The sequence below is a fragment of the Choloepus didactylus genome, chromosome X, assembly GCF_015220235.1.
Source record: "Choloepus didactylus isolate mChoDid1 chromosome X, mChoDid1.pri, whole genome shotgun sequence".
Lineage (NCBI taxonomy): Eukaryota > Metazoa > Chordata > Mammalia > Pilosa > Megalonychidae > Choloepus > Choloepus didactylus.
The window spans coordinates 136769148-136797109 of record NC_051334.1 but is presented as its reverse complement, the minus strand read 5'-3'; the positions used below and the strand labels follow the sequence as shown (position 1 = coordinate 136797109).

General features: G+C 37.8%; 1 protein-coding gene across 5 annotated transcripts in view; it reads left to right on the top strand.

The window, feature by feature from the left end:
* Positions 1 to 27962, top strand: part of LRCH2 (leucine rich repeats and calponin homology domain containing 2) — a 177520-nt gene that overhangs the window by 78785 nt on the left and 70773 nt on the right. For all 5 annotated transcript variants that reach the window (XM_037822273.1, XM_037822272.1, XM_037822271.1 and 2 more), the window contains exons 7-11: positions 2709 to 2796; positions 3107 to 3218; positions 3418 to 3515; positions 3609 to 3667; positions 5424 to 5531. In XM_037822273.1, coding sequence (XP_037678201.1) covers positions 2709 to 2796; positions 3107 to 3218; positions 3418 to 3515; positions 3609 to 3667; positions 5424 to 5531 — 465 coding nt within the window. The remainder of the gene's footprint in view (positions 1 to 2708; positions 2797 to 3106; positions 3219 to 3417; positions 3516 to 3608; positions 3668 to 5423; positions 5532 to 27962) is intronic.

Genomic DNA, 27962 nt, shown 5'->3' with positions numbered 1-27962 from the left:
CCTTGTGGAGCTCACAGTTTAGTTAAGGAGTCAATCAATAAAGCAAGGATGCAGATATATAATTTCAAATTGTGGTGAATGCTATGGAAAAAAAGGAATGTATTTCAAGATGGTGGTCAGGGAATAACTCTTTGGGACGGTCAAGTTTTGAGCCAAGACTTTAAAGGAGACATGCAAATGCCTTAAGTCAGGAGGGAGCTTGGTGTTTTCAAGGAAATGAAAGGAGGCCAGCTGATTGGAGTAGAGTGACTTAGAGATAGAATCATCCAAGTTGATTTTGGAGAGATAGGACTCAAGTCATGTGGGGCTTTGTAGGCTGTGGTAAGCAGCTTGAATTTTATTCAAAGTAATGTGGGAAATCATTGCAAAGTTGAAAGCAGGGAAATAAGATGATTTATATTTAGAAAAAACTGTTTTCACTTATAGGGAGAAGAGATTAGAAGTAAGCAAAAGTAGATGCACAGGGATCAGTAGTCTACTGCAGTACTACCAAGAGATGAAGAAATCTGGAATAGGGTGCTTGCAGTGGAGATGGAAGGAAGTGAACAGAATTAAGATATATTTTGGAGATGTCTCTAGCAGCGCTATCCAACTGAAATACAGTGAAAGCCACATGTGTAATTTTATGTTTTCTAGTAAACCATTAAAAAGAAACAGGTGAAACTAACTTTAGAATACATTTTATTTAACCCAGTATATCCAAATATTATAATTTCAACATGTAATTAATATAAAAATTACTGAGATCTTCTACTCTTTTTTTTGTATTGTCTTAGAAATCTGGTGTGGGTTTACATTTATAGCACATTTCAGTTTGGTCAGCCACATTTCAAGTGCTCAATAGCCATCCAAGGCCCTTGGCTATATGGATCTTACTACTTAGAATACCCTTCCATACTTTGTCTACTTTCTAAACTCTTCATCATACATAGATAGACATTACAGTAGTTAACTATATCAGTTTTGGACATAACATGACCTTGAACTCCTTTTCTGCCTCTTAATAATTGTATGTCCTTACATATTAATATTTTTGGTCCTCAGTTTTCTTATATGTAAAAAGGAAAATAAAATATAGATGCTGTGCAGATTAAATGAAATAATATATGTGGAGTACTTAACAAGGTGCCTGACCCATAGTAATTACTCAACAAATGTCTATCATCATTATCATCTATTACAAATACAAAGATATATTATAATACATGGATGTGTTCTTATGCTGTGAAGTCAAATGGACTTTGGCTGTAATCATGGCTTAACCTCTTAGTTCCTCTGTAGCTGTAGGCAAGTTATTTAACATTTCTGAGCCTGTTTCCTTATCTAAAATGTTGTTGACAATATCCACTTCATAAGGTTGTTGTGAGAATTAAATGTGTACTTGGCAACTAGTTCAATAAATGATATTGAGTAAATTTAGTAATTCTTCCCCTTGGAGAGTTAACTTTTATAAAAGTATTACCCTCATTTGTAAAAAGAAATAATAATGCATAAATTGCAGACTGTAAGGATTAAAAATAAAAATACAAGGTGCACCTAGCACAGTATCTAACACAGTGTAGACATTCAAGAAATGCTAGTATTGCCTCTTTTCACCCTTCAAGACTAAGCTCAAATGCCGTTTTTCATTGATGAGGCCTCTTACCAAGGCAAATTAGTTGATATGTCTTTTCTCCTAGCACTTTACACATACTTATGTCATAGTCTTCAAAAGATATATACAGACTAAATCCCTGTTTGGGCTGTGAGCCCTTTGAGGGCAAATAATTTTTTGTTTGTCTTACCACATCTCATCTCAGACATTCATCATCATGCCTGACACATGGTCGGTGCTTCCCTAAATTTATTGATACGTTTCTGAAAAGTACAAAAGTTAGTTTTTTAGAATGAAGCTGTATTTAGAGAAGAAAATATAGGATAGTGATTAAGGTCTGAGGCTTTACTGTTAGTCATGGATTAAATTTGCAAGGTGTGTGTCCTTGGGTAAATTGCTCAACTCCTTCCAGCTTCAGTTTCTCACCTGTAGAAGAGAAAATTCTACCAACCTCCTAGAGTTGTCAGAAGGAATTTATAAGGTATTGTCTTTAAAGCACTTAGTTGTTTCCTGAGGCATAAGCAGTCAATCTAGAGTATATGGTAAATTTGCAAATTAAAGTGAAAAATACATTGCAACCTGGGTGGCATAATACATAATACAGAAAATCTCAAGGACAGCCTTTATCCTCTTCCCAAAACAATTGTGTAGTTAGTGTTTTGAAAACACTTTTTCTTCATTCTCGCTTTTTTCTAAGTTATAAGAGGGGCATTATTTATAAAGCTAAAGCACATTTTTAGAGCAGTTGTAGCATAAACAGTATAATTTAAGCTTTGAAAATATTTCAGAGTCCTACAATGAATTTTGCCAAACCAAGGAGAAAAATAGAAACATCATTTATCAAAATGATTTTTCTAAAAGGACAGTTTGCTTTTCTCAATCTCTCAGGAGAAATAATAGGTTATTGTTAACAATTGACACTTTTCAATAGAGCACATGAAGGGACATGAATAAAATGTTTTGTAGGAAGATTTCTTATATTTCCCCCCTTGTGTTCTTAAGGATCCTAGACTTCAAAGCGTATATTCTGTATTATCTAGGGAAACTAAGTTGAGTTTTCGTTATCTGTTTAAGAAGGAAACCCTAACTGCCCTTAGAATTTCTATTTCCATAGTATGGAAGATTTTTATCCAAATAAAAACCATGGCCCTGACTCTGGAATTGGAAGTGATAATGGAGAGAAACGATTATCTACAACGGAAGTGAGTCTTTTCTATTGCTGATCTATTTTGTTTTAAATTTTTATTAGAGCTTTGAAATAAAGAGATAGACACTAACACATACTTAACTTTTTATTTTGCTTAAAAATAAAATCTTCAGTATATTTTATGACCTCAAATGAATAAGGGACATGCAGATTTTTTAAAGCAGAACAGTATACCTTTTTAATTTTGGGTTGAAAACCAGAGATATAAAGCAGGTATTCTGTACTTCATATGTTACATTAAATGAACTTAATCTTTACCATATGTTTATAATGCCTTGTTTGTGCTTTGTGCTCATTCCCTTCAGCCATCAGATGATGACACAATCAGCCTTCACTCTCAAGTCTCAGAATCAAACAGAGAGCAGACATCAAGAAATGACAGTCACTCAATAGGAAGTAAACCTGATCCTCAGAAAGGTAATTAATAGTGTGTCTGCTATTTTTATTTCATGTACATAGTCCTCATTAAAAATGGGTCTTTGATTAAAAATTGGCTTTGAGAAACTATTATCTTTAACCAACTTTTGTACTGAGAGAAATACTTTATTCTTAGCACTACAGTGTCAGAGCATATTGTTTAATATTCTTATTTTCTAATAAATGTTAACTATATTAGATCAGGAGGTGTATGATTTTATTGACCCCAACACAGAAGATGTAGCAGTTCCTGAGCAAGGAGATGTTCATATTGGATCATTTGTCTCTTTCCTTAAGGTAGAGAAAATTTTGAACAAACATTAATAATATGTCCTTATTCTCACACAAATGGACCATCCAATTTAAAATGTTAACTTTTTCTTATATAAGGGAAAAGAAAAATGTCCTGAAAGATCTCAGAAAAATGAAGAGTTGGGAGATGAGAAAAGGTAGGCACATAAGAATTCTCAAATTGAAATGTAACTTATAAATACTTGAAATACTCATTAGCTATTTCTTAAAGAGTGTGTGAAAGAATATAATGTTTTGCTCATTTACCTGTTCAATTTAGATATTTAACTTGTAAATGCATCTGTCTGTATTCCTCAAATTGATAAATTACAGTGAACGTTTAAGTTGAGTGTAGGATATATACGTTTTTCCTCCTCTGGAAGTATAATAATAATGTTTCCTATTTATATAGGCACTGAGGAGGACTATACATTCATATACATTGTTTCATTTCAGATATTTACCAATGCTTTAAAATAAATGTTATTAACATCATTTTATCAATAACGTGAAGCTCAGAGATTCTGTTTCTTTCCTAAAACTGCATAGCTGGTATACACTAGAACTTAGGATGTGAACCCAGCTGTCTCTGATCCACAAGCTCTTCCCTTTTCTCTACATTTTATTTTCTCCAAATTATTTCCTTGGTAACTTTTTAAGCAGTCATTAATCAATCATTTCTGGTACCCTAAAAAGAGGCATGTTGCTTTGTCTTGTATTTTTTGTACTTCATTCTTCTATTACTGTCTCACCTTATCTCATGACTACGGTTGCCTAGATTTGAGAGTCACCGGTGGCATGCAAGATGTGATATATGTACAAAGTCTCCTGGTCTGATACTGTCTTAGTTTCCCAGCTGCTAAAACAAATACCATACAATAGGGTGGCTTACACAAAGTAAATTTATTGGATCACAGTTTTGAGGCTTGGAGAAGTCTAAAATCAAGGCATCAGCAGGGCAGTGCTTTCTCCCCCAAGACTGTGGTGTTCTGGGCTGGTGATCCTTTGGTTCCTTGGCTTTTCTGTCACATAGTGATGACGTCTCCTTTCTCTTCAGGTTCCCTTGATTTCTAGCCTGTTCTCATCCAAGTAGCTTCCTCTTCATAAAGTCTCCAGTAATAGGATTAATGCCTAACCTCATTCACTTGGGCCACACGTTAACTAAAAATAATATCTTCAAAAGGACCTATTTACATTGGGTTTACAACAACAGGAATGGATTCAGATTAAGAACATGTTTTTCTGGAGTACACAATTCAACCTACCATCCAAACTAAGGCATAAATGTCTGTTTTCTTTTAAAAAAAGATATGCTTTAGGGCTAAAATTACTAGAGTTGTAGAACAATTTGTTTTTAAATTTGTTCTCTTTGAATAATAAAATACATACTTTATATTATTATTTTCTGACAAATTTGCCAATCTTATTTGAACTTATTTTGCATTTCCTTTATTTAAACACTTTAGATAGACATTTTAAGAATTAAAATGACTGAACTGATAAAAGGGTGATTCAGACAAGTGAAATTTTTTCATGACATTTTATATTTATTTATAAAGTCATGCCATATAGAATTCTGTATTGCTTGGTCACTCAAGGCTGTTGAATTGGCATTGTTAATTACTATGGCCATTATGCATTTCAGAGATTAGAAAATGGTAAATTACTTTGCATTTGCGGACCATTAGCTATATTAATACAGCCAGTATGCCACATTTCATATTGTGTAGAGAAGGTAGACATGTATTTTTATATTAGGCTATTCCATATTTCTTATTTTAGAGTTTTTAATATGAGGACATTGGAGTTTAGCTTTTATGTGGTGTTAAAAATGAAAATAGTTTCTACTTCTGGAAGCTGGCGTAAAATCTAGTCTCTTACTTGTAGGATAACCATGTTTGTGTTGCCTTTCAGACTTGAGAAAGAACAGTTACTTACAGAGGAAGAGGATGATGATTTGAAGGAAGTAACTGATTTGAGGAAAATAGCTGCTCAGTTATTGCATCGAGAGCAGAAAAACAGGTATTTTCAGAAATGAGATCTAAAGAGGCAGTTTTTATAATCATTAAATCTGATTAAAGATTTTGAAATAAAGTGTATGAAGTTTCATATAAACAGTAGGGCTCTCTTAAGATTTATTTCAAGGGAGTAACCACTAAAAAAACAATAGGAAATACTTGGGAGAGAAATGTAAAATTACATGCACTTAATATGTATGTAGTCATTACATTTAATATTGCTTAGATATCTTCTTTTTATTCCCAAATGATAAATAATAGTAATTATGTGTCTGATTCTTTGTTGTTATTCATTTTAACTCATGATAGCATTAGAAACATTATAAACAATTTTTTCTAAGTACATGTCATATGTATATAGTGTGCTTTTTTTAAATCAGATTCCAGATTATTTGGGATATTTCTGAATGCCTTAGATATTTTGTAATAGCTAATGTAATGTAATAGATATTTTGTAATATCTAATGCCTTAGATATTTTGTAATATCTAAATCAGTGTGTTAATTTGAAGATCACAGGTTCATGTTTGTCTGTCGGTCAAAGATCATTTCTCCCTCTGGATAGAGATTCTCCAAATGTATACATTGTCACTGGCAAGAGAGAGGAACTGTGAATAAATATGAAATCAATACAAGTCCATTTTCAATTTGGATAAGTTCCTTGTGCTGCTCACGGTGGGCTATTACTGTTATCTTCTTGTACTGAGTGTACTACATTTAGAGTCTTGAAATAATGAAGAAGATCCCCAGATGTTTTTTTTTCTGTATTGGGAAAATTAAGAGAATAATTTTGGTACATTTCACTTGGATACTTAATAAGTATTTTAGTAATTTAAAACAATAAACATTTATGACCATATCACCCAGTTTTGAAATGTTTAAATATTAATAATACTGACATTTGTTAAATATCATGCTTTTAAAAACAAATACTATGAAAATTATCAAATGATAAAGATGCGTTTTTAGAGGCCACTTTTTGGGGCAATCTGGATAATGGCTCATACAGTAAGAAACTAAATAGTGATTAAGTCTGTTTTTTGCATAGCTGCTAGATTATAACATTAAAAACATATTAAAAAATTTCACTGATCTTTAGCCCATCTATAGCTAATGTACCCTCATTCCCAGTTCACATCTTCTACCATAACTTTCTGTACCCTTTCCTGCGATATTTATCTTCTCATCTTTTCCTATGATTTGTATCTAATGGGTCCTTTTTATTGGACCTTCCTTTTTATGGGGTTATATGTGTTTTTCCCCCTCCAATATGATTAAAATGTTGATAGCTCTCATAGTTTCAGAAGACTGATGAAGCAATCCACTACCTGCTTTGTGGAGCTTAGAAAATAGTTGAGTTTCTATCTCTTCTACCTGCCAGGTGAAAGAATTGTATTTAGCATTATGGGCAGAGAATATTGAATTTTAAAGAACTTTTTTTGTTAGAAGAGGCAAGTTTTTTTTCTAACTTTCAGGATGTATTAGAGGTATATAACACCTACAACACTATCCATTTTTCTCATGCTAATAATAGCATTTGAATGCATAATTTAAAATTTTAACAGTGCTATATATATGTAATATTTCTGTGTTTTCCATTGTCTACAGGTCTTATGTTAGTTTTTCACTGATCCCAGTGACCTAAATTTTTCTTTATAGCCTAGATACAATATCAGATGACTATCTAGTTTACGTATGATTTTTTTTTTTAAGATAAGTTGTAGGTTTACAGAAAAGTCATGCAGGAAGAACAGCATTCTCATATACCCCACTCACACAGTGTTCCCTATTATTAACACATTGCATTAATGTGGTGCCTGTGTTACAATTGATGAAACAATATTATTATAATTATACTATTAAGTATAGTCCATAGATTACATTAGGCTTTACTTCCTGGGTTGTACATTCTATAGTATTTTTTAATGCAATTTTATTGAGATATATATATTCATACAATATATAATCCATCAAAAGTATGCAATCATTGGCTCACAGTATCATGCAGTTGTGCATTTGTCGCCACAATCAGTTTTAGAACATTTTCATTACTCAAAAATAAAGAAAAAAAAGAAAAATAAAAAAGAATACTCAAAATATCCTATACCCCTTATCCCCACTATTATTTATATGTTTTTAATTCAATTTTATTGAAATATATTCACATACCATACAGTCATCCAAAGTGAAGTATCAGTTGTTCACAGTATCATTATATAGGTATGCATTCATCACCACAATAAATTTTTGAACATTTTCATTACTGCAAGAAAGAATACAAATAAAAATTAAAGTAATAAAAGAACACACAAACATACCATCCATCCCACCCCTCCCTATTATTCATTTACTTTTTGCCACCATTTTTCTACTCATCTTTCCATACAATGGATAAAGGGATTGTGAGCCACAAGTTTCTCACAATCACACAGTCATGCCATGTAAACTATATAGTTATACAATCATCTTCAAGATCAGGGCTACTGGGTTGCAGTTCATCAGCTTCAGGTATTTCCTTCTAGCTATTCCAATACACTAAAAACTAAAAAGGGGTATCTATATAATGCATAAGAATAACCTCCAAAATGACCTCTCAACTGTATTTGAAATCTCTCAGGCACTGAAACTTTATTTTGTTTCATTTCTCTCCCCCATTTTGGTCAAGCAATCTTTCTCAATCCCATGGTGCTGGTTCTAGGTTCATCCCCGGGAGTCATGTCCTACATTGCCAGGGAGATTTACACTCCTGGGTGTCATGTCCCATGTCGGAGGGAGGACAGTGAGTTTGCCTGCAGTGTTTGCTTATAGAGAGAGGCCACATCTGAGCAACAAAAGAGGTTCTCTGGGGGTGACTCTTAGGTACAATTATAAGTAGGCTTAGCTTGTCCTTTGCAGTTATGGAGCTTCATAAGGGCAAGCCCCAGATCGAGGGCTCAGCATTCTAAATTGGTAGTCCCCAGTGCTTCTGAGAAAACTGGTAATTCCCCTCGTGGGAAAGTTTAATATTTCCAGATTTTTCCCCAGTCCATCAAGGGGATTTTGCAAATACGTTTTTAATCTCTGCCCAAATTATTCTGGGATGTATCTGGGCTTCACACTAACCTGTACAAACCAACTAGATCTCGCTCCCTATTCAAACTTCCATGCTATTATGGTATTTGAATAAACTGATCATACAAGTTAAATTATATAGTCTGCTACAGAAAATATAGATTTTGCAGCAAATAAGCCTCTTTTCCTTTGGTCTCACACAGAAGTTGAAGCTTTAAAGTACTGTCAGTATCATCCTTTACCCTTCAGTCTGATTTACCTTAGTCCTAACCAAGTCCATTTTGTTCATATCTCTTAATTGAAGTCCAATCTCTTTTTCAGCCTCTTTTTAAAATTTGCTGTATGGGGCAATGCTGACATTCATAGCTGCTGAACTCTGGCTCTGAGTCTCTGGTGTCAACATCATACAGGTACCTGAAGTTCCAGAGACCAACCAGATTGTACACAAAAACTCAGCATCTCAGAATTTAGAAGTGCCCTTACAATTCAGTTTCTCCTAAGTGCTGTCTCCTTTCTTTTCCTATCTGTTTGTAGGAATCCCTTTAGTATTTCTTGTAGAGGAGGTCTCCTGTTCATGAACTCTCTCCGTGTTTGTTGATTTGTAAATATTTTAAACTCACCCTCATTTTTGAAGGACAGTTTTGCCAGATATAGGATTCTTGTTTGGCAGTTTTTCTCTTTCAATATCTTGACTATATCATACCACTGCCTTCTTGCTTCCTTGATTTCTGCTGAGAGATCCACACTTAGTTTTATTGAGTTTCCCTTGTATGTGATGGATTACTTTTCTCTTGCTGCTTTCAGAATTCACTCTTTGTCTTTGACATTTGAAAATCTGATTGGTAAATGTCTTGGAGTAGGTCTATTTGGGTCAATTCTGCATGGAGTATGCTGTGCTTCTTGGACCTATAATTTTATGTCTTTCATAAGAGTTGGGAAATTTTCATCGATCATTACCTCTATTATACTTTGCCCCCTTCCCTTCTCTTCTCTTTCAGGGACACCTATAACATGTATATTTGTGTGCTTCATGTTGTCACTCAGTTCCCTGAGACCCTGCTCATATTTTCCTATTCTTTTCCCTGTCTGTTCTTTTGTATGTAGGATTTCAGATGACTTGTCCTCCAGTTCACTGATCCTTTCTTCTGCTTCTCCAAGTCTGCTGTTGTATGTCTCCATTGTGTTTTTCATCTCTTCTGTTGTACCTTTCATTACCAAAATTTCAGTCATTTATTTTTTCCAGCTTTTGAATTCTTCTGTATGGACATTCTGTGTCTTCTTTATATCCTTCATCTGTTTTGTCACATTTTCTTTCAACTCTTTGATTTGATTTAGAAGATTTGTTTGAACATCTTTAATTAGTTGCTTCAACTCTTGAATCTCAGTTGAGGTGTTAGTTTTTCCTTTGACTGGGCCATATCTTCGTCTTTCTGGGTGTGGCTCATGATTTTTTGCTGTCTAAGCATCTGATTTTCTTGATTACTTTATTCTGGAGGTCATTTTCTCTCTCCTGCATTGGATTTTCTCTTTGGTTGTCTTTGATCTCTATATTTTCTTTGTTTCTCTCACTGGCCATTTGTCAGATTGGCTCTGCCCCTCAGTCTTTCCCCCAAAATCAGGTGCCCACAGTGACCTGCCACAGGGATGTGAAGTAGGCACTGGGCACCCCAGGAAGTTCACTGTGTGTGGTAATACAAACCTACTGGCTTCCAGTGGTGCTCTGTTTTTCACTGTCCAAGAAGACCTGGGTTTGTTTTAGAGCCCTGCTTTAACAGTTGGGTCTTCCATATTTCTCAGCCAAAACAGGACCAGAGTTCTGTATAGGGTGTGTTGACCAGCTCCTGTGGTCCTAAGAAAAGGTCTGTAGCATATTTTAAGTTTTTCAATTCCCCTGCATCTTCTGGACTTTCCAGCAGATGGCACTGCTCAGCAATTTAACAATCCTCAGAAGCTGCTTGGCCTCTGAGCACAGGTGGTGTCTACTCAGGTGACATGAAATGGTGGGATCCCAATGCCCTCACTTTGCTGGCCAAAATCTGGCTTCATGTGGGGCTCCACCTGTGGCAGAGGACTCCCACAGGTTACCTAGTATTGCAGCCATCTCCAAGGCAAGGAAATAGCTGCCAGGTGCTGCTTCACTCAATAGTTGGGGAAGGGCTTTCAGATCCAGGGCTGTAAACACAATCTCTGTCCATGTTTTCTCAGTCTCTTTGTCCTTCACTGACCTGGGCCTTGAAGTGTCCTCCCCTATCCCCCAGGTTTTCAGACTGCTTTGAGAGATTTTGCAGTCTGTTTCCCTGGTTGGAGGGGTCCCGTCTGCTGATTCTGTGCCTTTCCCACAGTCAGACCGAGTGAAGGGGAAGGGAGAGGACTGACTGCTTTTGGAGGGAAGATTCCTACCTGATATGTCTTCTCTTTCTTCACTTTGGCATTTGCAGGGCCCTTCTGTCTATATCCTCCTCCAGAGTTTCAAATAATTCAGAATTGTCCTTTTTTTCATTGAATCTCTGGAGAGAAGTTTTCAGTAGCTTTTTACATAACCATTTAATGATGTCACCCTCTCTCTATATTTTTTGTCTTTATTATGTTACACGTTGTCTTAGTTTGCTAATGCTGCAGAATGCAAAACACCAGAGATGAATAGGCTTTTATAAAACGGGGGTTTATTTCACTACACAATTACAGTCTTAAGGCCACAAAGTGTCCAAGGTAACACATCAGCAATCGGGTACCCTCACCGGAGGATGGCCAATGGCCTCCGGAAAACCTCTGTTAGCTAGGAAGGCAGCTGGCATCTGCTCCAAAGCTCCGGCCTCAAAACGGCTTTCTCCCAGGACGTTCCTCTCTAGCAAGCTTGCTCCTCTTCAAAACATCACTCCCAGCTGCACTCTCTTCCTCCCCCCCCCCAGTCAGCTCATTTATGTAGCTCCACCGATCAAGGCCCACCCCGAATGGGTGGGGCCACGCCTCCATGAGAACATCTCATCAGAATCATTGCCCACAGCTGGCTGGGGCACATTCCAAGCAAATCCAACCATCACCAAAACGCCTGCCCCACACAAAACCACAAAGATAATGGCATTTGGGGGACAAAATACACTCAAACCGGCACACACGTCTACCCATGCAATGAGTAAAGGGATGTCAGTCACAAGGTTTTCACAAACACATGGTCACACTATATAAAAGCTATATAGTTATAACATCATCATCAAGAATCAACTCTACTGTATTACAGTTCAACAGATTCAGGTATTTCCTTCTATGTTTTCTAATACACTAGAAACTAAAAAGGCATATCTGTATAATGCATAAGAATAACCTCCAGGATGGCCTCTCAACTGTTTGAAATCTCTTAGCCACTGAAAATTTATTTTGTTTCATTTCTTTTCCCCATTGTGGTCAGGAAGGCATTGTCAATCCCATGATACCAGGGCCAGGCTCATCCCTTGAGTCATGTCCAACGTTGCCAGGGAGACTTACTCCCCTGGGAGTCATGCCCCCATAGCGGGGAGGGTAGTGAGTTTATTTGCAGAGTTGGCTGAAAGAAAGAGGCCAGATACATCTGAGCAACAAAAGAGGTTCTCTGGGCATGACCCTTAGGCATAATTATAAATAGGCTTAGCATCTCCTTTGCAGGAATAAGTTCCATAAGGGCAAGCCCAAAGATGGAGGGCTTGACTTATTAAACTGGGAGTCCTTAATGCTTGAGAGACTATCAGGAATTGCCCAGGTGGGGAAGTTTAATAGTTCCACATTTTTTTCCCCAGTCCCTCAAGGGGATTTTGCAAATACTTTTTATATTTTTTGTCCCAAATACTCTGGGGTGTATTGGGGTGTTCTGTTTTGCTATTGCTGCAGTTTTGCAAAACACCAGAAATGGACTGGCTTTTATAAAGGGGGTTTATTTGGTTACAGAGTTACAGTCTTAAGGCCATACAAGTGTCCAAGCTAAGGCATCAACAATAGGGTACCTTCAATGAAAGAAGGCCAGTGGCATCTGGAAAACCTCTGTTGGCTGGGAAGGCATCTGCCTGGCATCTGCTTGCTCCCAGGTTGTGTTTCAAAATGGCGTCCTCCAAAGTGTCAGCTTTCAACAGCCATCTTCAAAATGTCTGTGTAGGGTGCACCAGTGAGCTCCTTCTGTCTGAACCCTTATATGGCTCCAGTGATTTAATTAAGACCAACTCTGAATGGGCGGTGCCACACCTCCATGGAAATAATCCACTCAAAGGTATTACCCACAGCTGGGTGGGCCACAGCTCCATGGAAACAACCTAATCCAAAGATTCCAACCTAATCAAGACTAAATACATCTGCCCCCACAAGACTGCATTAAAGAATATGGCTTTTTCTGGGGGACATAATATATACAAACCAGCCCACAGGGTATAACATTAACCTGTACAGAATAACATCTCACTCTATATTCTAGGTTCCATGTAATTATGTTGTTTAAATAAATTGACAATGTAGGTTAATGTAGTGTGCTACAGAGAATATAAATTTTGTACCAAATAAACATCTCTTAAGTAACAGTTAAACTCAGGAATAAATGTGACCGCTGTAGGAGGTTACCATCTACGAAGCTTTAAAAGAAGAGTTATTGAATATTCTGTACTCCTGCATCACCGATTGAATAGTCTCTTTCCACATTCTATCCCCTGATAACCTTTGATCTTGAATTCGTCTCAGCATTTGCTCCTTATATAGTTAGTTTATGCTAGTGAGGCCTTACATTATTTGTCCTTTCGTTTCTGGCTTATTTCAGTCAACATAATGTCCTCAACATTCATTCACCTAGTTGTATATCTCACAACTTCATTCCTTCTTGCAGCCATTCGGTGTTCTGTTGTATGTATATACCATAGTTTGCCCTTCCATTCACCCACTGATGTACCCTTAGGCCACCTCCATCCATTACAAACTGTGAATAATGCTGCCATAAACACCAGTGTGCAAATGCCTATTCACATCCCTGCTTTCAATTCTTCCAAGTATACACCAAATAACGGTGTACAGGTAATTCTCTCTCTCCACATCTTCTCCAGCACTTGTGTCTTTCTGTTTATTTTTTAAACCGTTTTGTTCACATGTCATCCAATCAATCATATGTTAACAATCATAGCTCCCAGTATAATCACATATTTATGCTTTCATCACCACAGTCTATGTGAGAACATTTCCATTTCTTCCACAAAAAAGAAGAATAAAAGAAATGAAAAGAATGAAGAACAAAAATAAAATAAGAAAAAAGAGAAACAACAAGAATCCCATTCCCCTCCATTATATCCCCCTCTGTTGACATTTAGGTTTGGTACATTCCCTTTGCTACAATTAATGGAAGAATACTAAAATGTTACTGTTGATTATAGACCCAATTTTGCATTGAATGTATTTCTTCCCATGTACCATCCCATTTTCAAACCTTGAAATGGTGACACTCACTTGTTCTCCTTCATGTAAAAACTTTCTTTTATTGCTACATTTAATCACCATCATTGTCCATCCTCGGTTTTCCTAAGTTATACAGTATCAGTCCTTAGCTTCTGTCTTTCCTTCCTGTGTCATATACTCCCCTAGCCTTCCTCCTTGAATCATACTCACACTCAGCTTTGTTTATTATACTTACAGTATTGTGCTGCCATCAGATACATTGTGCTACCCATTTCTAGATCTTTACAATCAATCAGTCCTGTTGAGCATGCCCAATCTCTACCCTGTTTCTCACTCCTGATAACTTATGTTCTTTACTTGGATTCTCAGAGTTTGTTCATTATAGTTAGCTCATATTAGTGAGACCCTATAGTATTTGTCGTTTTGTTTCTGGCTAATTTTGCTCAACATAATTCCCTCAAGGTTCATCCACGTTGTTTCACGTGTCATGACTTTATTGTGTCTTACAACTGCATAATATTCCATTGTATGTGTATACCAGTTTGTTTATCCACTTGTCCGTTGATGGATATTAGGGCTGATTGCATCTCTTGGCAATCGTGAAAAATGCTGCTGTAAACATCGTTTTACAAATGTCTGTTCATGTCTAAGCCTTCAGTTTCTCCAAGTATATAACTAGCAAGGGGATTGCTGGATCATACGGCAGTTCTATACTTAGCTTTGTGAGGAATCACCAAACTGCCTTCCAGAGTGGTCTATCTCTTTCTCCACACCCTCTCCAACATTTGTAGTTTTCTGTTTTTTTTTATAATGGCTGTTCTAGTAGGTGTGAGATGATATCGCATCGTGGTTTTGATTTGTGTTTTCCTAATAGCTAGTGAAGTTGAACATCTTTTCATATATTTTTGAGCCATTTGTACTACCTCTTCAGAAAAGTGTCTGCCCATGTCTTTGTCCAGTTTTTAATCGGGTTGTTTTTCTTTTTGTTGTTGATTTGCAGGATCTCTTTATATCTTCTGGATATTATAACCTTATCTGATATGTGGTTTCCCAATAGCAGTCTCTCATTGTGTAGGCTGCTTTTTTAGTTTCCTGACAAGGTGTTTTGATGGGCAAAACTCTTCAATTTTGAGGAGATCCCACTTATCTATTTCTTCTCTCAGTGCCCGGGCTTTGGGTGTAAGGTTTAGGAAACCACCTCCTATCATAAGATCTTAAAGATATTTCCCTGTATTTTCTTGTAAAAGTTTTATGATCTTAGCTCTAACGTTTAGGTCTTTGATACACTTTGAGTTAATTTTTAATAAGGTGTGAAATAGGTATCCTCTTTTGTTCTTCTGGATATGAATATCCAGATCTCCAAGCTCCATTTTTTGAAGAGAATGCTCTGTCCCAGTTGAGGTGACTTGACCACCTTATCAAAAATCAGTTGTCCATAGATAAGAGTTTCTGTTTCTGAACATTCAGTTCAATTCCATTGGGCAGTATATTTGTCTCTTTGCTAATACCATGCTGTTTTTTTTAATCCATTTTTATTGATATATATTCACATACCATGCAGTCATACAAAACAAAGTGTATATTCAGTTGTTTACAGTACCATTATATAGTTGTGCATTCATCACCAAAACTAATTTTTGACATTTTCATTACCACACACACAAAAATAATAAGAATAAAAATTAAAGTGAAAAAGAACAATTAAAGTAAAAAAGAACACTGGGTGCCTTTTTTTCCCCTTCCTCCATTTCTCTACTCATCCATCCATAAACTAGACAAAGGGGAGTGTGGTCCATATGGCTTTCCCAATCACATCGTCACCCCTCATAAGCTACATTTTTATACAATCATCTTCAAGATTCATGGGTTCTGGGTTGTAGTTTGATAGTTTCGGGTATTTACTACTAGCTATTCCAATTCATTAGAACCTAAAAAGGGTTGTCTATATTGTGCGTAAGAGTGCCCATCAGAGTGACCTCTCGGCTCCTTTTGGAATCTCTCTGCCAGTGAAGCATATTTCATTTCCTTTCACGGCCCCCTTTGGTCAAGAAGAGGTTCTCCATCCCATGATGCCAGTTCTACATTCCTTCCCGGGAGTCATACTCCATGTTGCCAGGGAGATTGACTCCCCTGGGTGTCAGATCCCATGTAGGGGAGAAGGGCAGTGATTTCACCCAGCAAGTTGGCTTAGCTGGACAGAGAGGGCCATATGTGAGCAACGAAGAGGCATTCGGGAGGAGGCTCTTAGGCACAATTATAGGGAGGCATAGCCTCTCCTTAGCAGCAACAGTCTTCCCAAGGGCAAGTCCTGTGGTAGAGGGCTCAGCCGATCAAACCACCAGTCCCCTATGTCTGTGAGCACATCAGCAACCATCAAGGTGGGGAAGCCCAACACCCTTGCATTCTCCACCAGCTCCTCAAGGGGACTCTGCATATATTTTTCATTGTTTTTTTTTAAGTTAACTCTTTTTTTTAATCAACTATATGAAAATTAAAAAAAACATACAATAAAAAAAAAAATTTCAAACAAACCATAACAAGGGAGTAAGAAAAAGACAACTAACCTAAGACAACTACTTTAATTCCAACATGTTCCTACTCTACCCCAAGAAAATAACCTAATATAGCAACATTTCTGTGAACTTGTTCCTACTATACCCATCAGAAATTAACAGACCATAGTCATTCCTGGGCATTCCCAGAACGTTAAATTTACCCATGATAGCTTATCTGTTCTTATTGGTTATCACTCCCCCTTCCTTAATTGCTCTCTATCGCTAGTTCCCCTACATTCTACATTATAAACCATTTGTTTTACATTATTCAATGTTCAGATTAGTGGTAGCATATAATATCTCTCTTTTTGTGCCTGGCTTATTTCACTCAGCATTATGTCTTCAAGGTTCATCCATGTCATATGTTTCACGACATTGTTCCTTCTTACAGCCACGTAGTATTCCATTGTGTGTATATACCACATTTTATTTATCCACTCATCTGTTGAAGGACATTTGGGTTGTTTCCATCTCTTGGCAATTGTGAATAATGCTGCTATGAACATTGGCATGCAGATATCTGTTCGTGCCACTGCTTTCAGATCTTCCGGGTATATACTGAGAAGTGAAATTGCTGGATCGAAGGGTAACTCTATATCTAGTTTTCTAAGGAAGTGCCAGCCTGACTTCCAGAGTGGCTGAACCATTATACAGTCCCACCAACAATGAATGAGAGTTCCAATTTCTCCACATACCCTCCAGCATGTGTAGTTTCCTGTTTGTTGAATGGCAGCCATTCTAATTGGTGTGAGATGGTATCTTGTTGTGATCTTAATTTGCATCTCTCTAATAGCTAGTGAAGCTGAACATTTTTCCATGTGTTTCTTGGCCATTTGTATTTCCTCCTCAGAGAACTGTCTTTTCATATCTTTTGCCCATTTTATTATTGGGCTGTCTTTACTATTGCCATTGAGTTGTACAATTTCTTTATATATGCAAGATATCAGTTTTTTGTCAGATACATGGTTTCCAAAAATTTTTTCCCATTGAGTTGGCTGCCTCTTTACCTTTTTGAGAAATTCCTTTGAGGTACAGAAACTTCTAAGCTTGAGGAGTTCCTATTTATCTATTTTTTTCTTTTGTTGCTTGTGCTTAGGGTGTAAATTCTAGGAAGTGGCTGCCTAATACAAGGTTTGAAGATGTTTCCCTACATTATCTTCTAGGAGTTTTATGGTACTCTCTTTTATGTTGAGATCTTTGATCCACTTTGAATTAATTTTTGTGTAGGGTGTGAGGTAGGAGTCCTCTTTCATTGTTTTGGATATGGCTATCCAACTCTCCCAGCCCCATTTGTTGAAAAGACTGTTATGTCCCAGTTCAGTGGCCTTGGGGGCCATATCAAAGATCAGTCGGCCGTGAATCTGGAGGTCTATCTCCGAATTCTCAGTTTGATTCCTTTGATCAGTATGTCTATCTTTGTTCCAGTACCACGCTGTTTTGACAACTGTGGCTTTATAATAAGCTTCAAAGTCAGGGAGTGTAAGTCCTCCCACTTCGTTTTTCTTTTTTAGAGTGTTTTTAGCTATCCGAAGCATCATCCTTTTCCAAATAAATTTGATAACTATCTTTTCCAAGTCTGAAAATTAGGTTGTTGGAATTTTGATTGGGATTGCATTGAATCTGTAGATGAGTTTTGGTAGAATTGACATCTTAATGACATTTAGCCTTCCTATCCACGAACATGGAATATTTTTCCATCTTTTAAAGTCTCCTTCTATTTCTTTTAATAGAATTATGTGGTTTTCTTTGTATAGGTCTTTTACAGCTTTGGTTAAGTTTATTCCTAGGTACTTGATTATTATAGATGCTATTGAAAATGGTATCTTTTTCTTGAGTGTCTCTTCCATTTGGTCATTTCTAGCATATAGAAACATTACTGACTTAAGTGCATTAAACTTGTATCCTGCTAATTTGCTAAATTTGTTTATTAGCTCTAGTAGCTGTATCGTTGATTTCTCAGGGTTTTCCAGATAAAAGATCATATCATCTGCAAACAATGACAGTTTTACTTCTTCCTTTCCAGTTTGGATGCGTTTTATTTCTTTGTCTTGCTGGACTGCCCAGGCTAGCACTTCCAGCACAATGTTGAATAACAGTGGTGACAGCAGGCATCCTTGTCTTGTTCCTGATCTTAGAGGGAAGGCTTTCAGTCTCTCACCATTGAGTACTATGCTGGCTGTGGGTTTTTCATATATGCTCTTTATCATATTGAGGAAGTTTCCTTCAATTCCTACCTTTTGAAGTGTTTTTATCAAAAAGGGATGTTAGATTTTTTCGAATGCTTTTTCAGCATCTATTGAGATGATCATTTGATTTTTCTCTTTCGATTTGTTAATGTGTTGTAATACATTGATTGATTTTCTTATGTTGAACCATCCTTGCATGCCTAGAATGAACTCCACTTGGTCATGGTGTATGGTTTTTTTAATGTGTCTTTGTATTCAATTTGCAAGTATTTTGTTGAGAATTTTTGCATCTATATTCATTAGGGAGATAGGCCTGTAGTTTTTCTTTTTTGTAGCATCTTTGCCTGGTTTTGGTATTAGATTGATGTTAGTTTCATAAAATGAATTAGGTGGTGTTCCATTTTCTTTGATGTTTTGAAAGAGTTTAAGTAAGATTGGTGTCAGTTCTTTTTGGAAAGTTTGTAGAATTCCCCTGTGAAGCCATCTGGCCCTGGGCATTTATTTGTGGGAAGCTTTTTGATGACTCATTAGATCTCTTTGCTTGTGATTGGTTGGCTGAGGTCTTCTATTTCTTCTCTGGTTGATCTAGGTTGTTCATATGTTTCCAGGAAATTGTCCATTTCCTCTACATTTTCCAGTTTGTTGGCATACAGTTGTTCATAATATCCTCTTATAATTTTTTTAAATTTCTTTGGGATCCGCAGTAATGTCACCTTTGTCATTCATTATTATTATTATTATTATTTTTTATTTTGAAATAAATTCAAAGTTATAGGAACAGTTGCAAAAACAATAGTAACCCCATACAAAGAATTCCATCATACCCTGACCCCCCTCCCCCGATAGCTCAATTCACCAACCTTAACATGTTGTCACATCGCTATTTCTTTCCCTCCCTCCCTCCCTATCTATCATCCATCATCTATTGCTCTGTCTTGTGAACATATGAGCACTAGCTGCACACATCCTTGAACATACACTATAATTCGCTTATACACTTCCCATGAACAAGAACATTCTTTTATGCAATCCCATTAAGCACAGCTAAGAAGTACAACAGGTTCAACAATGATACAAAGATTACATTCTGTATTTCCTTTACCTTATGTCTCAACTGTGTCCCTTTGAGCCACCTGTCCTCTATCCTCTAATTCCATCCAAGTTCATCCTTGGCATTCAATCACCTATTTAGACTGTCTTTTTTTTTTTTTTTGGTTGTGGGAACATATATACAGCCTAAATCTTCCCATTCCATCCCCTCCCTAGCCTTCCATTAGTGGGATTAATCACCTTTAGAATGTTGTAATGCTCTTTCCCACCATCCATTACTAGAAATTTCCCTTCACCTCAAACAGCAACTCCACCCTCATTTCTTAACTCCCCATTGCCCCTTCCTCCATTTCTCTTAACCCGAACTCTACAATTCATCTCTATGGTTACATTCTCTGATAGTTGCTTTGTGTTTGCTGTGGGGGTTAAAATTAACCTCTTAAATCATATCAATCTTTTTTTTCTTTGATACCACCTCCTCTTCAATAGTACACATAAACTATGTTCCTTTACTCCTCCATTCCCCTACCTTTATATAGTTGTCTAAAATTACATATTTTACATTGAGTTTAAAACCACTGATTTGTCATTAGGGTTTGTGTAATTTATATCATGTGGGAAGTAAATAGTGGAGTTACAGTTCAAAAATTATTGACTTCTATTTGTATTCCACTGTGGCCGGAGAACGTGCCCTGAGTATATTCAATTTTTTTTTTTTCTTTTTTTTAAATTTCTTGAGGCTTGCTTTATGTCCCAGCTTATGGTCCCTTCTGGAGAAAGATCCGTGATCGCTAGAGAAAAATGAGTGTCCTGGTGCTTTGGGATGTAAGGTACTATATATTTCTGTTAAAATTCTCTATATTTCTTTCTTCTTTCTGTTGTTTCTCTGTTGGTAGGGTTCCCTTTAGAATCTGAAGTAGGGCAGGTCTTTTATTGGCAAAGTCTCTCAGGATTTGTTTGTCTGTGAAAAATTTAAGCTCTCCCTCAAATTTGAAGGAGAGTTTTGCTGGATAAAGTATTCTTGGTTGGAAATTTTTCTCTCTCAGTATTTTAAATATGTCATGCCACTGCCTTCTCATCTCCATGGTGGCCACTGAGTAGTCACAACTTAGTTTTTTGTTGTTTCCTTTGTATGTGGTGAATTGCTTTTCTCCTGATGCTTTCAGAACTTGCTCCTTCTCTTCAGTATTTGAGAGTCTGATCAGAATATGTCTCGGAGTGGGTTTATTTGGATTTATTCTATTTGGTGTTCGCTGGGCATTTATGCTTTGTGTATTTATATTGTGTAGAAGTTTGGGGAAGTTTTCCCCAACAATTTCTTTGAATACTCTTTCTAGACCTTTGCCCTTCTCTTCCCCTTCTGGGACACCAATGAGTCTTAAGTTTGGACGTTTTATTTTATCTATTGTTTCCCTGAGGGCCGTTTCAATTTTTTTGATTTTTTTCTCCATTCTTTCTTTTGTCCTTTCATTTTCTGTTCTGTGGACTTCTAGGACACTGAGATGTTGTTCAGCATCCTCTAGTCTTGTATTGTGATTATCCAGAGTCTTTTTAATTTGGCCAGCAGTTTCTTTTATTTCCATAAGATCTTCTATTTTTTTATTTAGCCTTGCAATGTCTTCTTTATGCTCTTCTAGGGTCTTCTTTATGTAGCTTATATCCTGGGCCATGGTCTTCTTGATGTCCTTTAAATCCTTTGCCATGCTTTCATTCCTCGATTGTGTTTCTTTAATTAATTCTGCGAGGAACTTTGTTTCTTCAGATAACTTGATTTGTGTGTTTGGAGTTGGATTCTCCATATCATCTGGTTTTATCATATGCATTGAGATTATCTGTTGTTTTTGGCCTCTTGGCATTTGCTCTGCTCGACAGGGTTCTTTTAATTTGTAAAAAAAAAAAAAAAAAAAAAACCTGTCTAATTTTTCAGAAACACTGGTGACATACACTTTCTCTAACTAACCAGCAGATGGCGTCTGTGAGTCATCTATACCTCTCAAGTCAGTTCTCCACCTCTTGTTGGGTCCAGCCAGAGAACTCAGCCTGGATGTGTGGCTGGAGCTGTCCGCCCTGAATGCGGGGCGCTTGTACGGGTGGTCAGGGAGGAAGGACAGCCTCAATATTCAAATCCCCCCAGTTCCCGGAGAGTCAAGGCCGCCGCAAGAGACCAAGCCTTCATTTCATTTCAGCCCCAGCTCCTGCCCCTCTCTCTCGATGTCCCACAAACTTGGCGTAGTGTCTCTGGGATCTCTGAGCAGGTCCCCCTGCCCAGCAGCGCTCCTCCAGGACCACTGCTGAGAGAATGCTGCGCTATGTCATCAGCGCGCGCCGTCCCTCAAGGGAAGCCCCAGGCCGCCGGGCCGAGCCGGCTCGCTTTCAGCCTTATGCAAAAATGGCCAAATGGGGCTTCTCCACACCCTCCTCCTCGCACAGTTCCTCCTTCGCAGCTCCGGGACAACTGGCGGGGCTCTGGGCTGTGGGCACGGCCCCAGGCAGGAGTTTGTCCAGCCCTCCTGGGAGCGAGCTGCTAGCCACGGGGATTCTTTTGGCTTCTGGCTCTCCGCTCCGTTCCCCCGGCCCCAGGGATATCTGCAGCGGGCTATTTTCCAGGCCAGTCACCAAGAGGCCGGCCCAGCCCCCTCTTGCTGTGTTTTACTGTGTGTTTCCCACGATCGCACCTGCAGCTGCTCGCACCTGCAGCCGCTCCTGGGTTTTCCCCTTTTTTCTTTTTTTTTCTTCCCAGACTCCAAACCCTGGCTTCCCCAGATTGCCGCGCGGCTGCGGGACTTCCAGCCGGCTTACTCACTCGTTTCAGAATGCAGACTCTCAGTTTCACCAAGTATACAGCCCCTGGGAACTAGCAGATCTCATTCAGCTGGCACATTGCTGTGACCGGTATTCTGGGTCACTCTCTGGTCCTTATCTAGTGTTTTCCACGGAGGTGTTCCTTAGCCCTGTCTCACCTAGCCGCCATCTTGGTTTCTCCCCTCATTATTTTGTTTATATGGGTCTTCTCTCCTTTTGATTTTGTCAGTCTAGCTAGGGGCTTGTCAATCATGTTGATCGTCTCAAAGAACCAACTTTTGATGTTATTTATTCTCTATTTTTTTTCGGTTCTCTATGTCATTTATTTCTGCTTTAATCCTTGTTATTTCTTTTCTTCTACTTGGTTTATGATTGGTTTGCTGTTCGTTTTCTAGCTTCTTATGTTGCTTCATTAGTTCTTTGTTTTTACTCTTTTTTCCTTTTTGCTGTATGTGTTTAGTGCTGTAAATTTACCCCTCAGTACTGCTTTTGCTGCATCCCATAGGTTTTCATATGTTGTGTTCTGATTTTCATTTGTGTCTGTGTGTTTAGCAATTTCTCTTGCTATTTCTTCTTCAACCCACTGATTGTTTAGGAGTGTGTTGTTTAGCCTCCCAGTATTTGTGAATTTTCTAAGTCTCTGATGGTTATTGACTTCTAATTGTATTCCAACGTGGTCAGAGAATGTGCTTTGAATAATTTCAATTTTTAAAAATTTATTGAGGCTTGTTTTATGTCCCAGCATATGATCTATTCTGGAGAAAGTTCCATGAGCACTAGAGAAGAAGGTGTATCCTGGTGATTTGGGATGTAATATTCTATATATGTCTGTTAAATCCAATTCATTTAACAGATTGTTTAGGTTTTCAGTTTCCTTGTTTGTCTTCTGTCTGGTTGATCTATCTATAGGAGAGAGTGGTGTGTTGAAGTCTCCCACAATTATTGTGGAAATACCAATTGCTTCCTTTAGTTTTGCCAGTGTTTCTCTCATGTATTTTGTGGTACCTTGATTGGGTGCATAAACATTTGTGATTGTTATTTCTTCTTATTGAATTGCCCCTTTTATTAGTTTATAGTGACCTTCTTTGTCTCTCATAGCATCCTTGCTTTTAAAGTCTATTTTATGGGAGATTAATATTGCTACTCCTGCTTTCCTTTGGCTTTAGCTTGCATGAAATATTTTTTCCCATCCTTTCACTTTCAATTTCTTTGCGTCCCTGTGTTTAAGATGAGTCTCTTGTATGCAACATATTGTCGGTTCATTGTTTTTGATCCATTCTGCGAATCTATATCTTTTGATTGGGGAGTTTAATCCATTTATATTCAACGTTATTACTGTGAAGGCAGTTCTTGAATCGGCCATCACATCCTTTGGTTTATATTTATCATATATATTTTTTCCCTGTCTGTATTAATGTCCTTTAACATAGCCATACTGAAACTCTTTAGTAGTGAACCTTTCTCCATATCTCTCTCACCTTTCTTTGTTTCTCTGTCGGTAGGGCTCCCTTTAGTATCTCAAGGAGGGCAGGTCTCTTGTTAGCAAATTCTCTCAGCATTTGTTTATGAAAAAATTAAGCTCTCCCTCACATTTGAAGGAGAGCTTTGCTGGATAAAGAATTCTTGGCTGGAAATTTTTCTCTCTTGGAATTTTAAAAATGTCATGCCACTGCCTTCTCGCCTCCATGGTGGCTGCTGAGTATTCACTACTTAGTCTTACGCTGTTTCCTTTGTATGTGGTGAATTGCTTTTCTCTTGCTGCTTTCAGAACTTGCTCCTTCTCTTCAGTATTTGACGGTGTGATCAGAATATGTCTCGGAGTGGGTTTATTTGGATTTATTCTATTTGGAGTTCACTGGGCATTTATGATTTGTGTATTTATGTTGTTTAGAAGATTTGGGAAGTTCTCCCCAACAATTTCTTTGAATACTCTTCCTAGACCTTTACCCATCTCTTCCCTTTCTGGAACACCAGTGAGTCTTAAATTTGGTCGTTTTATATCATCTATCATATCCCTGAGGTCCATTTCAATTTTTTCAATTTTTTTCCCATTCTTTCTTTTGTTCTTTCATTTTTCATTCTGTCATCCTCTAGGTCACTGATTCGCTGTTCATCTTCCTCTAGTCTTGTACTATGAGTATCCAGAATTTTTTTAATTTGGTCAACAGTTTCTTTTATTTCCATAAGATCATCTATTTTTTTAATTACTCTTGCAATTTCTTCTTTATGCTCTTCTAGGGACTTCTTCATGTTCTTTATATCCTGTGCCATGCTCTTCTTCATGTCCTTTATATCCTGTGCCATGCTCTCATTTTTCTTCTTTAGTTCTTTGATTAATTGTTCCAAATACTGTGTCTCCTCTGATCTTTTGATTTGTTTATTTGGGCTTGGGTTATCCACATCATCTGGTTTTTTCATATGCTTTAAAATTTTCTGTTATTTTTGGCTTCTTGCCATTTGCTTAACTTGATAGGGTTCTTTTAGGATATGTAGACCGATTCTAACCCTTATCTCTAATTTGTCAGATCTACAGCTTCATGGAGTACACTTTCCCTAACTAACCAGCAGGTGGCATCTTTGAGCCACCTATTCCCCCCAAGCCAGTTCTCCCCTACTTTGTCTTTGTGGTGATTCAGGGTGTGAGTCTTTTGGGGTCCAATTGGTGCACCAAGCTTGCGTGTGTAGTTGGTGATGCCTGCCCTGCATATGGGGTGTGTATGTGAGCCATTGGAGGGGGGGGGGGCTTTAATAATGAAATCTCCCAGATGTTCGTGGAGATTTAAAGCTGTTGCAATAGTGTAATCCTTCAGTTCAGTCTTGCCACAGTTTGTCTCTGCCACTGACCCAGAAGTCCTTGGTAGTGGCATATGGTCCCTGGGACTTGCGAGTGGGTCCCTCTTCCAAGCCGTGCACTCATAGGTCTTCTGATGAGGGATGACTGTGCTATGTCAGATGTGAGTGCAGTCCCCCAAGGGAAGTTCTGGGCTGCAGGGCTGTGTAGGGGCATACCCAGTGTGCTGAAAATATGGCTGAATGGGGTGTGTTAGTTTCCCCCTTTTCCCACAGCTCCACCTTCCCAGCTCTGGGACAATTAGCTGAGGGTGAGGGAAAGGCTATTGTCTATGCCTGATACTGTGGTGTGTGCATGTTGTGTGTTATTGGAAACACTTCCCGTCACACTTGGTTGTTTGGGACAGCTCTGGGCTGTGGCACTGTGGGCAGGCAGGGGCATTCCCTACCCACCGGGAAGATGGCTGTAAGGGGATGCCCCTCTTTTCTTGGGAAGTTGTGGTGTTTTGTGAATTGTCTCAGCCACTGGACTTATTGCCGTGTGTCTCAGAGCTCTCTTAGCTCTGCTCTTGTCTGGGTCCAAATTGAAGTCTTTGTGGCTTTCTGTAATGGGCTTCTTAGATTAATTGTTTTAGAAAAAAAGAAAAAGATAAAAAAAGAAGGGTCCTCCATGCAGATCTAATGGGCTATTGAAATGCTAGGAGACGAGAACATTAGGGCCATTAAGGAACAATCAAGAAAGTAGAGGAACCGGCTCTTCAGACAAGGAAACTCGCCCTCTGGATTTGCATATGAGCCTGACTGTTTGAGCCCTGCCCTTCTCCGTTCTATGTTCACCAGAACTCCAAAAAGTCTCTGTTTTTATTTTTGTTTTTTTTGTTTTTGCTGTTTTTGTTATCCCTATCTCCTCTCCGCTGGGCTGACTGCTCCCAGATTCTTCAGTGTCTGGTCTCAGTCTATCTATGTTTGCAGTTTGGATCAGCAGTCTGAGTTTTCAATCAGAGCTGGAACTGTAGTTCTCCCTCCTTGGTCCCATCACCGATGGCCCCTCCTCCCACAGGACTGAGCCTGGCAGGGAGGGGCATGGGTCCCCTGGCCACGAGAACTTAATTTCACTGATCTCTGCTGTTCCGTGCATTCGTGAGTGTTGTGTGAAGCGTGCCCAAAGTCAAATTGCTCTGTGGTGTCCGGTCCATGCACTTCCTGGCTTTCTACCTACTGCCCTGGAGGAGTAACTAAAACCTTCACCTCACCACTCTGCCATCTTGTCCCGCCCCCACCATGCAATTTTGACCACTGTTGCTTTGTAACATGCTTAAAATCAGAGAATGTTAGACCTCCCATTTCGTTTTTCTTTCTCAAGATATTTTTAGCTATTCTGGGCAACCTGCTCTTCCATATATTTTTGATTATTGGCTTTTCTAATTCTGCAAAGTAAGTTTTGGGGATTTTAATTTGTATTGCATTGAATCTATAAATGAATTTGGGTAGAATTGACTATATTTAGTCTTCCACTCCATGAGTACAGTATGTGCTTCCATTTTTTTAGGTCTTCCTTGATTTCTTTTAGCAATTTTTTGTTGTTTATTGTAGAGGTCTTTTATGTCCTTGGTTAAATTTATTCCTAAATATTTGATTCTTTTGATTTCTGTTGTAAATGAAACTTTTTTCTTGATTTGCTCCTCAGATTACTCCTTACTACTGTATAGAAATACTACTGATTTTTGCTTGTTGATCTTGTATGCTGCCACTTTGCTGTACTCATTTATTAGCTCTAATAGCTTTACTGTAGAGATTTTGGGATTTTCTACATATAGGATCATTTCATCTGCAAACAGTGAAAGTTTTAATTCTTCCTTTCCAATTTGGATGCTGGTTTATTTCTTTTTCTTACCTAATTGCTCTAGCTAGAACTTCCAGCACAGTGTTGAATAATAGTATGACAGTGGACATCCTTGTCTTGTTCCTGAGCTTATTCGGAAAACTTTCAGTCTTTCTCCATTGAGTATGGTGTTAGCTGTGGGTTTTTCATGTATTCCCTTTATCACGTTGCAGAATTTTCCTTTTATTCCTATTGTTTAAAGTGTTGTCATCAAGAAGTGATGTTGAATTTTGTCAGATGCCTTTTTTACATCAATCTAGGTGATCATGTGTTTTTTCTTTTTTAATTTATTGATGTGATATATTACATTAGTTGATTTTCTTGTGTTGAACCACCCTTACAAGCCTGGAATTAAAGTCACTTCATCATGGTGTATAATTCTTTAATGTGGTGCTGGATTTGCTTTGCAAGTATTTTTGTTGAGGATTTTTTTTATCTATGTTCATTATAGAGATTTGTCTGTAATTTTCTAGTCTTGTAGTATGTTTGGCTTTGACAGTAGGGTAATGTTGGCTTCATAGAATGAGTTAAGTAGCTTTCTCTCCTCTTCAATTTTTTTGAAGAGTTTGCGCAGGATTGGTACTAATTGATTCTTGAATGGTAGAATTCACATGTGAAGCCATCTGGTCCTGGACTTTTTTTGGGGGAGTTTTTTGATGACTAAGTCAGTGTCTTGTGATTTGTTTGTTGAGGTCTTCTGTTTCTTCTTGAGCCAATGTTTGT